Consider the following 16,823-nt stretch of genomic DNA (forward strand, 5'->3'; position numbering starts at 1 on the left):
TTAGCACAGTGTCTGGCATATAGTAAAGGCCTGGTAATTACTTGCTAATTAATTGATGAATATATGGTCCACTAGGAACAGTGCCAAAAGTGCTAAAGATTAGAATTTGTTGAGGATGAGGAAGGCCAAGGACAATATAAGGGTTCGATTTTTTTTAGTGATATTGGGAAAAAAATTAGAATGCAAGAGACTAGGACTATTGCTCAAGGTGGTTGGGTTGACACTCTAATGGATATTGGAGAGAAGGCAAGACTACTCAGTTCTGGTTTTGCTTCTGTTTTTTCTGCCAAAGAGAATGAACTTAGAATGGGAAAAGACAGAATAAAAATGACTAATAGGGGACCTGGGTTAGAGGGTCTCTAAGGTCATTTCTAAGGTCTAAGGTCTTCTCTAAGATCCTATAACCCAGCCATCCATGACGAGTTTAAATCACCAAGTTCAAATAAAATGCATCCTACTATGCTGAAATAACTGCTAGATGTGATTTCAAATTAATTTTGCAATATCATGATAACAGAAGAGATAACACAGGATTGGTGATGGGCAAGTATTGTCCTGATTTTTTTTTAACTGAAAAGAATCACCTACAAATTATAGGGTGGTGAGCTTGACTTTGATTCCTGGCAAAATTCTAGAATATATTAATTAAAGGAATAGTTAGTGAACATGTAGGAGTAGTGATCACAAAGGGCCATCATGGCTTAATCAAAAACGGGTCAGGCCAGACTAACATCATTTCTTTTTGTTAGTAGAATTGCTAGGCAAGTTCCTAGATGAGGAAAATTATTTAGGCATAATTTGCCAAGATTTTAGCAAAACATTTGATAAAGTCCCTGAAGCATTTCTTATGAAAGAGATGAATAGGTGTGGGCTAGATGGTAGCAATTAGGCGTATTTGTAGCTGACTTGAGTCACTGAATCCTGGCAGAGGGAGGATTCAGATCTAGGTTCTGGATTCATCTTGAGATTCAGCCCTCTGTCCATGGTGGCATGCACTGATTGCCCCTCTGCTCTCCCATTTCACAAAGTGGCAGAATTTCAGAAATGAAAGCAATGATCAGACCCAAAGACTAATCATTAATGTTTCAATATCAACTTGGATTGAAGTCTTTAGAGAATGCCCCGTGGATCTATACTTGAATTTGTGATGTTTCACATTATTATTGTCATGAACAGATAGCACATTTGTCAAATTTGTTGATGACAAAAAGCTGGAGGGGATAGCTAATATATTGGATATGTATTATTACAGACCATTTGTGCCTGACCTGTGGTAGAGCCTTCCAACCTCATATTGGACACACTATATCTTGACCCCAATATAGTGATGTCATTTTGGTCCTCTTTGAGAACAAAGGACAACAACCAACCAACACCGTATAATAGTCATGATCCCAAAAGACTAAGGTTCAAATATCAGGATGAATCTAGTAAGATGAAACTGAAAAGGTACAAATGTAAAGTCTTACCCTTGGGTTCAAGAAATCAATTTAACAAGTACATGACAGGAGAGGCATGGAGAGATGACAATTTATCTGAAAAAAGATCTCTGGATTTTAGGGAATTGCAGACTCAATATGAGTCAACAATATAATATGGCAGCCAGAAAACAATTATACACTCTTAGCCACTTTAAGAGAGGGATAGCATCCAAGAACAGGGAGATGATAGTTCCACTTAACTTTGCCCTGATCAGGACACATTTGGAATATTTGTGTTCAGTTATGGGTACAACATTTCAGGAAGGACACTGGAGTGTGTCCAAAGGATTTCTTGAACAGCCTAAAATTCTTTAGTCTACAGAAGAGAAGGCAGGGAGAATATGATGACTGTCTTCAAGCATCTGGAGAATTGCCCCATGAATGATGGATTAGAATTGCTCTTCTTAGTCCCAGAGGGCAAAACAGGAGTGATGGTTAGAAGTTAGAAAGATGCATATTTAGACTTGAAAAACTTTAATTTTCTAATAATTATGGAACTATCCTAAACTGGAAGGGCAGTTAGTGGCTTGCCCCATATTGTAAGTCTTCAAGCCAAAGGCTAAGCCCTGTTGGTCAGAGATGTTACAAAGAGGTTTTTTTCTTAAGATATGAGTTGTACTACATGAACTCTGGGTCCCTGTCAACCAGGGGTGTGCTGGAGTCGGTTCACACTAGCTCTCAAGCACTAATTGTTAAATTTTCAGCATGAGCATTTATACCTCAGAAATCAGCAAATGTTACAAATTACAACTTAATTTACTGTTTTATTGTCTAGAAAATGATAGAGAAAATGTTAATAATGCAAAATAAACTTAAAAGTATATCATACGTACCCTTTTCTTTCAGAGAGCTGCTTGTTAAATATTTACCAGCATACCACTATTTCAATTCTGAGATTTTATCATTCTATGGAATGGAAAGGTAAAGAGTCAATGATAGCATGGTACCACGAAAGAGAATTTACTCCAGAGATTAATCTAGAACCAAGATTGGAATCCTGACTGCCATTTACTACCTATGTAACCATGGGAAAGTCAATTGACCTCTCTGATCCTCAGTTTCCTGAAATATCAGAATGACTCAGTTAGACTAAATGACCTCTAAAGTCCCTTCCAATTCCAAATCTATGATACTATGGTTGACTGGAGAGGAAGATGACACCTTAGAAAGGGAAATCAGATTTGGGGTAAGTGCCAAAAACTGGAGACCAGAGTATTTGGGTCAGACACCAGTGAAGAACAGTATAGTCCCCAAGTATGGTGGCTAGAGCTCACTTCTGTCCTCCGTACCTCAGTTTCTTCATTCTAGGATTCTGTGGCTGTTTTAAAGCAAGACCTGGCCATGGATCCTGCAGCTACAGGAATAAGAAAGAAGAGCCAGTGCTTTGTAGTGTGTAATACAAATGAGAGAGGCCACAAGGTATAGTGGAAGGAACCCTAGATGGGGTTGGCTTTGAACTCAGAAATGTGAGTTTATAGGTTCAAAGATTTAGACCTGGAATTGCAAGGGGACCTTAGAGGTCAAAGGATCACAGATACAGACCTGGAAGGGACCCCAGAAGCCAAGAAGTCCAACCTCTCATTTTACAGATGAGATAAGAGCCCTGGACCTGGATTCAGGAAGACCTGAATTCAAATCCAACCTCGGACACTTACTAGCTGTGTGACCCTGGGCAAGTCACTTAACCTCTGTCTGCCTCAATTTGTTCAACTGTAAAATGAGGACAATAATAGGATCTACCTCCCAGGAATGTCGTGAAGATCAAACGAGATATTTGTAAAGTTCTTTGTAAACCTTAAAGCACCATACAAATACTATTTATCTATGATTATTATCATTGTGGTGGTGATGATGATGATGATATGACTTGTCCTAGGTCACACAGTCCAAATTCCATCCCCACCCCCACTTCACAGATGAGAAAACTGAGATCTAGACTGGTTAAATGACTTGACCAAAGTCACAAAGACTTGGGAATAGAATCCAAATCCTCTTACTCCAAATTCTCCTGTGCCAGTGAATTCAAACTTGGCTCCTTCACGATCTAGCTATGAAACCTCAGGTAGGTCACTGTACCCCTCTTAGTTTCCTCATATATAAAAATGAGAATTATTTGCTCTGATCTACCTGCCTCACAGCTAGGTGGTGCAGTGGACAGAGCACTGGACCTGGAGTCAGGAAGACCTGAGTTCAAATCCAACCTCAGACACTCACTAGCTGTGTGATCCTGGACAAGTCAAATCATCATCTTAACTCCATTTGCCTCAGTTTCATCATCTGTAAAATGAGCTGGAGAAGGAAATGGCAAACTGCTCCCGTATCTCTGCCACAAAAACCCCAGATGTGACCACGAAGAGTCAGACACAATCGAAACGACCAAACAACCACCACCCGCCTCACTGGACTTTTGTAAGAATCAAGAAAAATTAACAGACATTTCCATAGTACTTTAAGGCTAACAAAGTACCTTCCCTTCAACTACCCTATCAGGAAAGTTTACAAGCATTATCATTCAGATGGAGAAACTGAGGCTCAAAGAAGTGAAGTGACTTGTCGCATTGACAGTAAATGACAAATGTCAGGATTTGAACCTATGACTTCTGACTATATTTGGTACTTTTTCCACTGCTTCACTACTTCCTATGAAATAAGATATATAAAAGTCTATTGAACTATTGAGCACTATAAAAATGCAAATTATGATTATAATTCTTTAGAATATAATTATTCTTATAATTCTTCACAGGAACATAATCTAGTCCACTCTTCCATTTTGCAGATGAGAAAACTCAGGCCAAGACAGATTGAACCCACCCGCCCAAGGTCTCATAGGTAGTAACAGCATTTGGACACAGGTCTTTTGACTCTCAATCCATTGTGCTTTCTACTATACTGTGTTTCCTCCTAATTATGTTCCTCCTGTTGGACTCATTCACCCTGGGAGTAAACAGAGTTTCTTCCTGCACCAGGACATTGTGAGTCCTGTTAGGGATGGGGATACACAGGATGGGCAAGGAAGCCTAGGAGTTACCTTCTGTCTTAGTTCTCTCTTACCCTTCATATCACTTAGGACGCAGGAAGAATACCCAGAGATGAAACTGGGGATGCTGCGGTACAGATGAATGTTCTCCACCCTCTTCTATTCTGCCACCCATTACATACTACAAAGCACCCAAGTGTGTGGGGGAGTCCACTTAGCATAGCATAAGCACATAATAGGTGCTTAAGAAACACTGATTGATTGATTGGGTTCCAGAGTATGGAGGGGTCTTTCTTTTCATTCTCTCAGTATTTATCTCATGCCTCTGTTTCCACTCCACTGTCACTAGGTTCTCCTTTTTTTGGTGCCTCTTTGGGTGTCTCTGTCTTTGAGTCTCTGTTTCTATTTCTTGCTGCTTGCTTTGTTTCCATCTCTTACCATCACAGTGGCAAACTCAGACAGCTCTTCAATGTTCCAGCCGGTCCAGCTCTGACCCTGGCTCTCCACCTGGCAATGCAGTGTCACATTGTCACCTACATCCACTGTGGTATTGAACACCTCAACCTTCAGCAGAGGCAGTCCTAGCCCAGGGGGTGGCACAGAAAAAAGAAACATCAGATGTAGGGTCCAAGCCTGTGCTCTTGCCCCTGAACAGTTGCCAACCTCTTTAATCATAGAACCTACCTCCCCGGCACCAATGGTGCCCCCCGAAGCCCAGACACTGTCCATCCCACCAACCCCAGAGACTCATCCCTCTCCTCCAATTCCACCTACCACAGGTATCGTTGGGCATGATGGCAGGAGGCCCTTGGCACAGAAACCCCAGTTTGGCCAGCCCCTCATCCTCCCATTGCTGCAGCCATCGAAGGGCACAGGAGCAGTTCAGAGGATTTCCAGTCAGAACCCTGAGAGAAGGCATGAGGATTTATTGAAGAGGAGGGCACAGGCATATGCCACTGCATGTTTATTACATTCAATGAACTCACTCATAAAACAGAAGAAGATAGCAGAATGGATTAAAAAATAGAATCCAACACTTACTTTGTTTACAAGAAACACACTCAAAACATAAATATTCAAACTGAATTAAAAGGGGCTACAGCAAAATCTATTACGCTTAAACTACACTCAAAAAAAAAAATTGGGACAGCAATCATGACCTCAGACAAGGCAAAAGCAAAAAAAGACTTGGTTAAAAGAGATAAACGAGGGAACTACATGATACTTAAAGACATCATAATAGCAATACTTAAAACACATGCACCAAATGGTATAGCATCTAGATACTTTTTTAAAAGTTAAGTTAGTTGTAGGGAGAAATAGTAAAACTATAATAGTGAGAGTTCTCAATGTACTTCTTTCAGATTTAGACAAATCTAACAAAAAAGAAAAAGGAAAGGAATTATATTAAGAACCTGAACATAATCTGAGAAAAGTCAAGTCAAAAAGCATTTATTAAGCATCTACTATGTGGCAGACACTGTGCTAAGCACATTAGCACATCTACATATGATAGCTCTCTGGTGATTAATGAATGAAAATTGAAAAAGGTATATATATTTCTCAGTTGTATACAGCACCTTTACAAAAATGGAGCATGTATTAGGGCATAAAAACCTCACAAACAAATGAAGAAAAGCAGAAATATTAAACACACACTTTACTGACCACAATGAAATGTTAAAAATTTTTGATAAAGGGCTTTTAAGAAAGAATTAAAAATTAATTGGAGATTAAATGTCTTAATCCTAAAGAATTGGTGGGTCAAAGAATAAAATCATAGAAACACTAGATAATTTGGTTAAAGAAAATGACAGAGCATACCAAAATATATAAGATTCAGCTTCATCTCTAAACCTTTTCATCAATCCAACAAACATTTTGAAGTATCTACTCTATACAAGACACTGCAAGTCATTGAGGATTCAAAAACAAAAAGAAAACAGTCTTTGCCCTCTAAGAGCTTACATTCTCCTGGGAGGAAGCACAGGCACAGAAGTAAGTAAATATAATTTATATTCAAAGTAATGAGAAAGTGGTTTCAAGAGACAAAGAGTGCTAATAATTGGTGGTGTTGGAAAAGGCCTCATGTCAGAGGTGGTACCTGAGTTGGGCTCTGAAATATTCTAATAGGCCAAGGTGATAGAGTGATTTCCTGACATGGAGAATCACTTGTACAAAGGCTGAGAATCAATTAACAGTCAATGAGCAAGTACTAAGCACTTACTATGTACCAGGCCCTGAGGATACAAAAAGAGGCAAAAATATGGAATTTGCCGTCAGAAGCTCACATCTTAATGGGGAAGGCAACATGCAGATCACGCTGCACATACAAGCTATGTATTATAAATAGAATCTCCGAGGGAAGGCCCTAGACAGGTGAGGTAGAGATGAAAAGGGAAAGCAGCCAGTACAACAACATGAACTTGGGAGAAGGAATGTCCTGCTCCTGGAACATCAAGCGTAGCTGGATTGTAGAGTTCACAAAGGGGCCTAAAGTATAAGACTGAAAAGGTAGAAAAAGGGGCCAGATTGTGAAGGGCTTTAGATGATAAACACAAGATTTAATATTTGATCTTGGAGATAATATGGAGACATTGTAATTTACTGAGCAGGGGGGTGATCTGTGTTTTAGGAAAATCACTTTGGCAGCTCAGTGAAGGATGACTTAGGAGTATAGCTACGTGGTTCAGTGGTTAGAGTACCATCCCTGGAGTCAGGAGGATCTGAGTTCAAATTTGACCTCAGACATTTACTAGCTATGTGACCCTGGGCAAGTCACTTAACCTCAATTGCCTCCAAAAAAAAGAGGAAAAGAAAAAAGAAGGGTGGCTTGGAGTGGGGAGAGACTTGAGAGCAGGGAGATCAATGAGAAGTCCTCTTGCTATCATCCAGGCAAGAGGTAATGAGGGCCTGAAATAGGACTGTAGCTAAGTGAGTAGAGAGAAAAAGGTATATATGAGAGATCTTGTGAAGGTAGAAATCATAGGATTTGACAATGGATTGGCTACCTAGGATGAAAGCGAGTAAGGAGTCAAGACCAACACTTGAGGTTGTAAGCCTAAGTGACTGAGAGGATGGTAACACCCTCAAGAGCAATAGGAAAGTTGGGAAGAGGGATGGGTGGGGGAAAGATAAATTCTGCTTTGGATATGTTAGTGTTTGAGATGCCTATGGGACATCCAGTTCTAAAAGTCCAAAAGGCAGTTAGTAACACAGGGCTAGAGCTTAGGAGATAAACTAGGACTGCGCATATAGATTTGGGAATAATCCACATAGAGTTGGTAATTGAGCCCATGGGAGGTGACAAGATCAGCCAATGAGATCATGAGGGGAAAAGAGAAGACTCAGGCCTTGAAGGTCACCCACAGTTAGATGGCCATGCTTATATATTACCTGAAGGATGATCCATCAAAGGAGACTGAGATGGAACTGTCGGATAGGTAGGAAGAGAATCAGGAGAAAGCAGAGTCAGAAAACCAAGAGAGGAAAGAGTATCCACAGGGAGATGGTGACTATTGATGTCAGAGGTTTCAGATAGGTCAAGAAAGATGAGCATTGAGGAAAGGCCATTAGATTTGGTTTTTTGGAGGCAATTGGGGTGAAATGACTTGCTCAGAGTCACACAGCTAGGAAGTGTTTGAGGCTGGATTTGAACTCGGGTCCTCCTGACTCTAGGGCTGGTGCTCTATCCACTGCACCACCGAGCTGCCCTCTCCCAAAAAACTGACAATTAATTGACCCCCAGTAATTCTCAAGAGTGTCATTTCAGTTAAATGATGAGGATGGAAGTTGGGTAGCTGAGAGTTTAGAATCAAATGAGAGGAAAGGAAGTAGAGGCACAAATTGTGAAGGCTTTTTCAAAGAGTTTAGCCCCAAAAGGGAGAAAATCTATAAAGGATAGTTAGCAGGGATGAATAAGTCAAGGGAGGGGTTTTTTTTTAAGATGGGAGAGACATAGCTATGTTGGTAGGTAGCAGAGAAAGGTGGCAGAGAGGGAGAGATTGAAGATTAGAAAGTGGAGATGATGATGAGGACAATCTGCAAGAAAAGATGGGTGGACGAAACCAAGGGTGACGTGAAGGGGTTTGCCTTGGCAAGCTGAGATAGGAGTAAAGGAGGAGATATTGGAGGAAGACATCTGAGTGATGTAACATGAGGAGGGAAAAAAAGGGGAGTGTGAATGGAATACAATAATAATTATAGCTAGCGTTTGTATCACACTTTTGAACAGCTTGATGGCACAGAGGATAGAGCAGTGGGCTTAAAGTCAGGAAGACTCAACTTCCTAAGTTCAAATCCAACCTCAGACACTAGCTAACTGTGTGGCCCTGGGCAAGTCACTTTACCCTGTTTGCCTCAGTTTCCTCATCTGTAAAATGAGCTAGAGAAGGAAAAAGAAAAGCACTCCGATGTCTTTGCCAAGGAAATCCCAAATGCGGTCGCAGACAGTTGGGCGTGACCGAAAACAACTGAACAACAAAATGCTACTCTTTAAGGTTTAACAAAGTACTTTATGTTTGTAATCTGCTTTGATCCTCATCATGAACCTGTGGGGTGAGTGCTATGGTTATCATCCCCTTTTTATAGATGAGGAAACTGGAGCCCAGGAAGATTGTGACTTCCCAGGGTCTCCCAGCTAAATAAATGTCTGAATCAGGATTTGAACACAGGTCTTCCTGACTTCAGAATCATGTATGGAGACGTAAGGGGAACAGCTAGCAGGCCAGCTTCCCTGGAACACAGACTACAGGAGGGGAGTAATATAGAATGAAACTGAAAAGGCAGACAGGATCCCAGATTGTGAAATGTCAGACTAAAGATTGGATATGTCGTCCCAGGGGTGGGGAACGTGCAGCCTCGAGGCCACATGTGGACCTCTAGCTCCTCAAGTGTGGCCCTCTGACTGAATCCAAACTGGATTCAGGCCACATGTGGCCTGGAGGCCAAGGGTTCCCCACCCCTGCCACAGACAATAGGGAACCACTGAAATTTTCAGGTAGGTAAGTGACATGATCAAATCTGTGTTTTAGGAACATCATGCCTGTCAAGCAATAGGGAACGAGCTTAGACATCAGTAAGGACTAACCTCCCTGTAGGAAGAATGGTGCCACGGACAGAATACTGCATTTGGAGTCAGAGCACAGCCTTGGTTGAGAATTGGATATCGGCCCTACGCCTTATTACCTCACTCACGTGGTCTTAGAAAAAGTCCTGTAACTTCAACTTTGAAATTAAATAGTTAGAATAAATAATCTTCTAGTTCTAAAGCTATACTCTCCTGGAGGTCATGGGATGGAGGAGGAGAAGGGATGGGGAGCTAATGGTCCCTAAGAGAATATCCCTCCCTAGAGAGTAGGAAGATGGTAATTGGATGTCTGAGATAAATAACACTTGCTGTTGTTCAGTCAATGACTCTCCATGACCCCACTTGGGGTTTCCTTGGCAAAGATACTGGAGTGGTTTGCCATTTCCTTCTCGAGCTCATTTGACAGATGGGGAAACTGAGGCAAACAGGGTGAAGTGATTTTGTCAAAGGTCACACAACTAGAAAGTTATCTGAGGCTGGATTTGAACTCAGGTCCTCCTGACTCTAAGACCAGCACTCCATCCCCTGTGCCATCTAGCTTCTAGTATAGGTTGATGTGCAAGCTCCTATGTCATATCCTTTCCATGTTTATCCTACATTACTCTTCTTCATCTCAACACTCCATCTCTCAGTTCTGGACATTTTCTCTGGCTGTTCCTGATAACCGTAATGCTCTCTCTCCTCAACTCTGCTGCTCACTTCTCTGGCTTCCTTTATTTTGTTTAATTAATTAATTTATTTTTAGTTTTCAACATTCACTTCCGTAAGATTTTGAGTTTTAAATTTTTTCCCCTTCCCCAAGACAGCGTGCAATCTGATATAGGTTCTGCACATACATTCATATTAAACATATTTTCACATTAGTCATGTTGTAAAGAAGAATTAAAATCTGGCTTCCTTTAAATCTCATCTTTTACTGTAAGCCTTTCCCACCCCCTCTTAATTCTTACATCTTCACTCTGTTAATTATTTTCTTTATATCCTGTATATAGCTTATTTGTACATAGTCATCTATATGTTGTCCCCCTTGTTAAATTGTAAGCTCTTTCAGGGCAGGGTTTATCTTTTGCCTCTTTTTTTTATCCACAGTGCTTTTTTTATCCACAGTAGGTGCTTAATAAAGGTTAATTGATTGACCGATCGATTCATGCACTCTATGTTCCTTTCAAACTGGCCTTCTCACTGTTCCTCATACACAACACTCCCCCCATCTCTTCCTATACCTCAGCCTCAGAGAATCCCTAGCTCACCTCAGGGTCAACCTCCCCGCCATGAGGACTTTTATGATTTCCCAAATTACGTTGTATTAGTTTTGTGTATATACTTAAATACAGACATGTTGTCATTCTACGTCCCCTAATAGAATGCCAAATCCTTGAGGGCAGGAACTATTTCATTTTTTAAAAATTTGTATCCACAGAAGACTCTTTAATCGGTCAGTCACTAAACATTTATTGAGACCTGCTATGTGCCAGGCACTATGTGATAAGTATTGAGGATACAAAAAGAGGCAAAAGCCAGTCCCTGCCCTCAGGGAGCTCACAATCTAATGGATTTTTAAGATTATAAATTACACATGCTGTCCACCTCCTGGTAGTCAAGTGGTGGATTCAGAGTGCAGATTGAGATATAAATTATTTTGAGCATGACCAATGCAGAAATTTGTTTTGATTGAGTATAGCATATATGTTTGTAACAGGAGTTTTGTTTTTCTCGTTTTTCAATGGAGGTAGGAGGGAGAGAATTTGAACCCCAAAATAAAATAAATTGAATTTTAAAAAAACGCTAAGTTTCCAAGCAGGTTATTATCCACTCTGATTGAGTTTCCTCATTATTACACCAGTGAAATCATCCAATAAAAGAAGAAATTTCTCAGGTGGTATCCCAGCCTTCCACTACTATAAAGGCCTTACGTGGTAGGGACTGTGTTTTATCTAAATGTTGCAGTCTCTGAAGCACCTAGCCCTAGCCCAGAGCACTGCCCACAATAGATGTTTAGGAAACATTTCTTCATTGAAAATGAACTACCCAACCACCCTCCAGTTCTGAGGAGGAAGATTCTTAGGAGCCGTAGCCCTCCGTCATGTACATGATACTACCACTAACTTGGGAACCACACAGCAAGTCACTAGGAGGCAACAGGCAGCCCTGCTCATCAACACCCAACATACAGCAGCCAAACCCAGGTCCGTCATTGGGTCATACCTGCAGTCACATACTCATAATCACACACAAAGTAAATCCCACCTCCTCAGCAACACCTTCCCAACCACTCCCCCATACATTTACATACAACCTCCTTCTAATACGATCCTATACAAGCCCCGGGACTTACAGTTCCTGCAGGGAAAGACCCTGAACAGTTTTCCAGGAGAGTGAGTTCAGTGCATTAGAAGAAAGATTCCTGTAGGAGAGAAAGAAATCTTACTCCTAGTTGCCCTTCTGAGCCTTCTCTAAATGTAGAATTTAACACCTGGCTGCCCTTCAACACCTTCCTCCCCTCCCCCTCCTTCTACCATACCCCCACCTCCCCCGAACTTAGGCTCTTGAAGAAACAGCTTCTGTGTTAAGAGACTCCTGCTCTTCTCCTGACCAGCACCACAAGGGTTAAACCCCATTTCACTCCCTCCCCTAGACCCCCAGGGAAGGGGGGGATCTGAGGAAACAGCCGGCTCCCCCTCCCCCACCTGGCCCCAGCTGGCAAAGTGCTGAGGCCACAACTGGGGGGTGGGCAGGAGGGGGTCCATCTGTGCTCCCCCTTCCCCCCACCCCACTGTCAGGGACCAGATGGGGAGGGGAAAAGAGAGAAAACATCTAGGTCTCCCCCTGACCCACCAAAACCTTCTCACTAAGTAACTCGAAGCATTCTTGCAGACGGGCATCAGCCTTCCTCAAAGTACACATCTCTCCCTTCCTTGGCCTTAGTCCCTCTGCTTCTAAGAGCCTCGTCCCATCCCCCAACCCCTTCTCTCCACCTGTCTGATGCTCAATCCTGTAAAGGGGAGGATAAGACAGATCTTATGATGCCTCCCTTCAAAGCCTCTGAAACTTTAGAGGAAGGCCAAGGCTGGGAAAACAGCGAACACACACACACACATACACTCTCTCTCTCTCTCTCTCTCTCTCTCACAGACACACACACACACACACACACACACACACACACACACACACAGCCTTACAGGAGACGGTAGAATCTACAGAGAATTTCCTAGGTAAGAAGGGGGACAGCTGAACTCTAGACCTTCCTCCATGAAGCTTCTTTCTCTCTGATATCTCAGATCAGAAGAGGTATCAATATCTCTATCCTCAAACTATGCTCTTGTTAAGAAACACCCCTGGAGAATGGCCTGGGTCTCAGCTTCAGGTGCTGTCCCCCTTCCCACCTGGACCATTTCTTTACAGGGATACCAATGGGACTCTCCTGCCCCTGATCGCCTCTCTTATAGGACGAAGCTCATGGTGGGGAAGGGTGATGGCACAAGCTGAGAGATTTTCTGTGACCACCCCTCATGTATACCTTGGGACTGAAATGACACTTTCCCCATTTGGAAGGCTCAGAGTAGGGGCTGGGGAGACAGAGATTCCCAGCCTGAGAGTCCAGGACATCTATCTCTACCTCTTTCTCCTCCCCCAACCTGGAGACCCAATTAGCTCCTAAAGAAGAGATATGTGTGGAAGGACCCACTTGGGAGCTGATGCCGTAGCTCACAGCTGGGAAACAGGGATTCAGTTCAACAAAGATGTGCAACTGATGGGTAGGCAGGGGAGAGTTTCGGGGATTTCTGTGTCTGAAGGGTATGAAGAAGAGGAACCTCCAAGCAGGGTCATTCAGAACAGAAGTGGAGGAATGGGCTACGGGAGCTAGGGAATCTGAGGGCTCTGATTTGGATGGTCACAGCTATCGGGGTGATCCCTCTGCTCTTTTCCACTGGGAGCTAAAGGCCCATTAAGAGTCCCGACCCGTCCCTCTTCAAGACTCCCTTACAGAAGGACCTAGGTGTGCTGGTACTCACAGTCGGCTCAGCCGAGGGGTGAATCGAAAGGCATCTGGAGCCACTGAACGGAGACCGCTGTGTACGATGGTGCTACAGGAGACAAATCAGGATTAGTCCCACCCAGAGGATGCCTGAGGATCCCCTTTCTCAGCACTCCAGCTCCTCCTGTCTGCTCCCTGACCAGCCCTTCACCCTCAGCCCCTCTCTCTAGAGCCCCAACCCTTCCTTCCCTCCCATTCCATCCCCTCCCCTTACAGGTTCCTCAGCTCTCTCAGGACACTCAGGTCACCCAGGCTCAGATGCTTCAGATCCTTCTGGTTCTCAATATGGCTGTGGGGAAAGAGAAAAGAAGGCAGAATTAAGATCTCTCTCTCTCTTTTCAGATGAAGAGACTTCAGTCCAACTCATGTGTAGTATACGGATTCACATATGTACCTCCCCTTCCAGGCACACATATTTTAGCACACATAGCACACATCAATCCCTCCGATGGAGAGGCCTTAACCCCTCCTTCGAAAGCCTAGGTCCCAGCTTTGTCCTCCCTGATAGCTCTGTACTCCTTTACCCTCTCTCCAGTCTCTTCCAACACACTAGCCTGTTCAAGTTTCAACACCCTCCAACGTGCTTACACATCCCTCTCTTGCATAGGTAAATAACACACCTGTGTGTTGTGTTTATAGGTACTCACCCATGCCTGTACATTTGTATCTGCACAGATGTGAAGACATTGCTTTCAGATAATAAGGACAAGACCCATGATTTAATCAGTACAAGAAAGATGAGAAGCCTCCCTCCCCCAATGCCAGTCAGCACCTTTTTCTGTATTTTCTAGTCCAGTTTTTAGCCTAGTATTTTCCTGGTTAAAGTGACTTGCCCTGAGTCACATGGCCGAAATGTGTCACAGGCAAGACTCAAACCCAGGTCTTCTTGGCGTCAAGGCTAGTTCTCTATCCATTATATACCACATTGCCTCCCTCAAGGGAGGGCAAGAATCATTTTTTGGACCACATCTGTGATTGCATTGGCAAGAACCATGAGTGAGTCAACATTCTCTGCCAATGAAGACTGGCACAACTCTAGTCTTCAAGGGCTGCATACAGCATTTAGAGGCTAAGTGACTTGCCCAGGTTGCTCGGTCAGGATGTGTCCACAGTGGGATTTGAACCCATGTTTTGTTTTGTTTTTTAAATTTCCAAGGCCAGTTCTTCACTTGTTTTTCCATGATGGCTCTTTAATCATAATGGGTACCATTTGTTTTTTAATGCAGCAAAATTATACCTCTATGAGGAAAGGATGGGACTGAAGCTGTGATTCCTCCATTGAAATAGGGAGCTCCAGCCTGGGAACTTTTTCTACCAATGCAAGTCAGTGTGTGGGGCAGAGAGAGGTTAAGTGATTTGCCCAGGGACCATAGCCAATAATGTCACAGGTGGGTCTTGAGCCCAGGTCTTCCTGGCTTCAAGGCCAGCTCTCTATCCACTATTCCATGCTAATTCTCCAATAATAATAATAATAATGCACACAAGGCTTTAAGATTTGCAATAGCAACTTAGCATAATTATTTCATTTGAGTCTAACAACAGCCATCTAAAGTAGATGTAGGTAAATTATAAACGTATCAAACACATAGGTAAAATTATCTCCATTTTACAGATGAAGAAACCAAGACTAGAGAGGTGAAGTCACTTGCCCAGGTCTTCATCAAATGGCTAGACTCCAGGGCCATTGATTTTTCCACTGAACCAGGCTGCTTCTCCTGATCCCCCTCAGGGTGCAACCTCTCCTCCCTGGACAAGTCCCTGGATAGGTCAGTGGGAGTAGAAGGGAAGCCTGCTACCTAGTGCCCCAAGATTGTCCCTTCCCTCTGCCCCTCAACAGAACCCTTCCTCAGAGGGTGTAGGGAGAGACAAAGGAGAGAAAGGGGGACACAGAAAAAGACAATGGACTCCCGGGAAATTGAGGATAGAGGCAGAGAGGAAGACAAAGGGACCTGGCCAAAGGAAGCTGGATTCCAGGTGTCTAGCTTCCTAAATTCCTCTTCACCCTACCCCACCCAGAGAGGGTCCTTGGAATTCATTGTGGCAAAGCATGTTGGTCAATTCCAGAGAAATCCTAATCTCGTCATGAGCCCCTGAGTCACTCTACCCTGAGGCCTGGGGGTGGTTATTCTCAGAATCCTTCCTCACCCTCAGACAACATCCTCCACCCTTTCTTCCCTCAAAGGAGGAAGGTTATAGGGGATAGAAGAGCCCAGAGCTGTCTCCTCTCCCCCAAGAGCTCTCCAGCCCCTTCCCTCTGCCCCTCCATGTTTCCCCAGCCTCACCTCCCCCTAATACTTCTCCAGTCTCTCTTCTCCATATCTTTACTCCCAGTTCCTCCAATCTTTCCCAGGATTCTCCCATTCCACCCCTCACACAACATTCCCCAAGCCCTTGCCCCACCCTCTCTCTCAAGCCCCTGCTCAGTCAGTGTCCCTAATCCCTGTCCCTGTCCCCCAGCCCCATCATACTCACACACACAAACATCTCAGTGCATTTCTCGCTTGCCCCTGGCCAGAAGCCCAGACACCTCGATCCCTTTCTTATCTCACCAGCCCCTGCCTAGCATTCAGAGGAAAGTGGGGGCCCAGAAACAGAGGCTAAGGGCAGCAGGGGATAACTAGCCAGAATGGGGTTGCCAGGCAGCATGAGCTAGGAGGCCCCTAGTTCACTTTTACTTGTATTGTATTTGCCTATTCCCAACAATATCAACTCATGATTAGCTCTGCCAGGGAGACCCAGAAGTTCTGCCACCTAGTACCTCTAGCTTTTCTGAGGGAGGAGGTTTTTCATCAAATTCCAGTCTCCACATACTTCTCCCACAGCCTCTACCCCTTTCCCATCCCTATCTGGGCAAGACGATTAGAAATCGACAGACCCCAGGGGCTGGGTACAGAACCTTCATCTGGGAGTCTGAGTTCCTTGGCTAAAGTGATGAGGACCCAGAAGCCTGGGATTCCCCTTTTGAAGGTCTAAATCAGGATTGGGTTCAAGTCCTGCTCTCCACTACTGTGTGACCTTAATCAACTTGTTTCCTTTCTCTGGGCTTCAGTTTCCCGATTTGTAGAATGGGGGTACTTGACTAGATTATCTTACCTTCGAGGTTCTATGATTGTCTGAGTCCTGGGTACAGCATCACCCTTCCCTCTCTCCCCCACCCTTGGCTGGAGATAGAGAACAGTAAATATGATGCTGAAGAAGAGCTAGGTAGAAGATTCCATTTCCTTCTCTCCCCTT

General features: G+C 43.5%; 1 protein-coding gene across 2 annotated transcripts in view; it reads right to left on the reverse strand.

The window, feature by feature from the left end:
* NTRK1 (neurotrophic receptor tyrosine kinase 1) overlaps positions 1–13,878 on the reverse strand; it is a gene marked incomplete at its 5' end in the record, with an annotated part of 33,811 nt that extends 19,933 nt beyond the window's left edge. For both annotated transcript variants that reach the window (XM_036754538.1, XM_036754537.1), the window contains 5 exon segments: positions 4,900–5,042; positions 5,236–5,366; positions 11,886–11,954; positions 13,567–13,638; positions 13,804–13,878. In XM_036754538.1, the coding sequence (XP_036610433.1) occupies positions 4,900–5,042; positions 5,236–5,366; positions 11,886–11,954; positions 13,567–13,638; positions 13,804–13,878 (490 nt within the window).
* Positions 13,879–16,823: the final 2,945 nt, after the last annotated feature.

The sequence above is a fragment of the Trichosurus vulpecula genome, chromosome 4 (assembly GCF_011100635.1).
Source record: "Trichosurus vulpecula isolate mTriVul1 chromosome 4, mTriVul1.pri, whole genome shotgun sequence".
In the NCBI taxonomy this organism is placed as follows: domain Eukaryota; kingdom Metazoa; phylum Chordata; class Mammalia; order Diprotodontia; family Phalangeridae; genus Trichosurus; species Trichosurus vulpecula.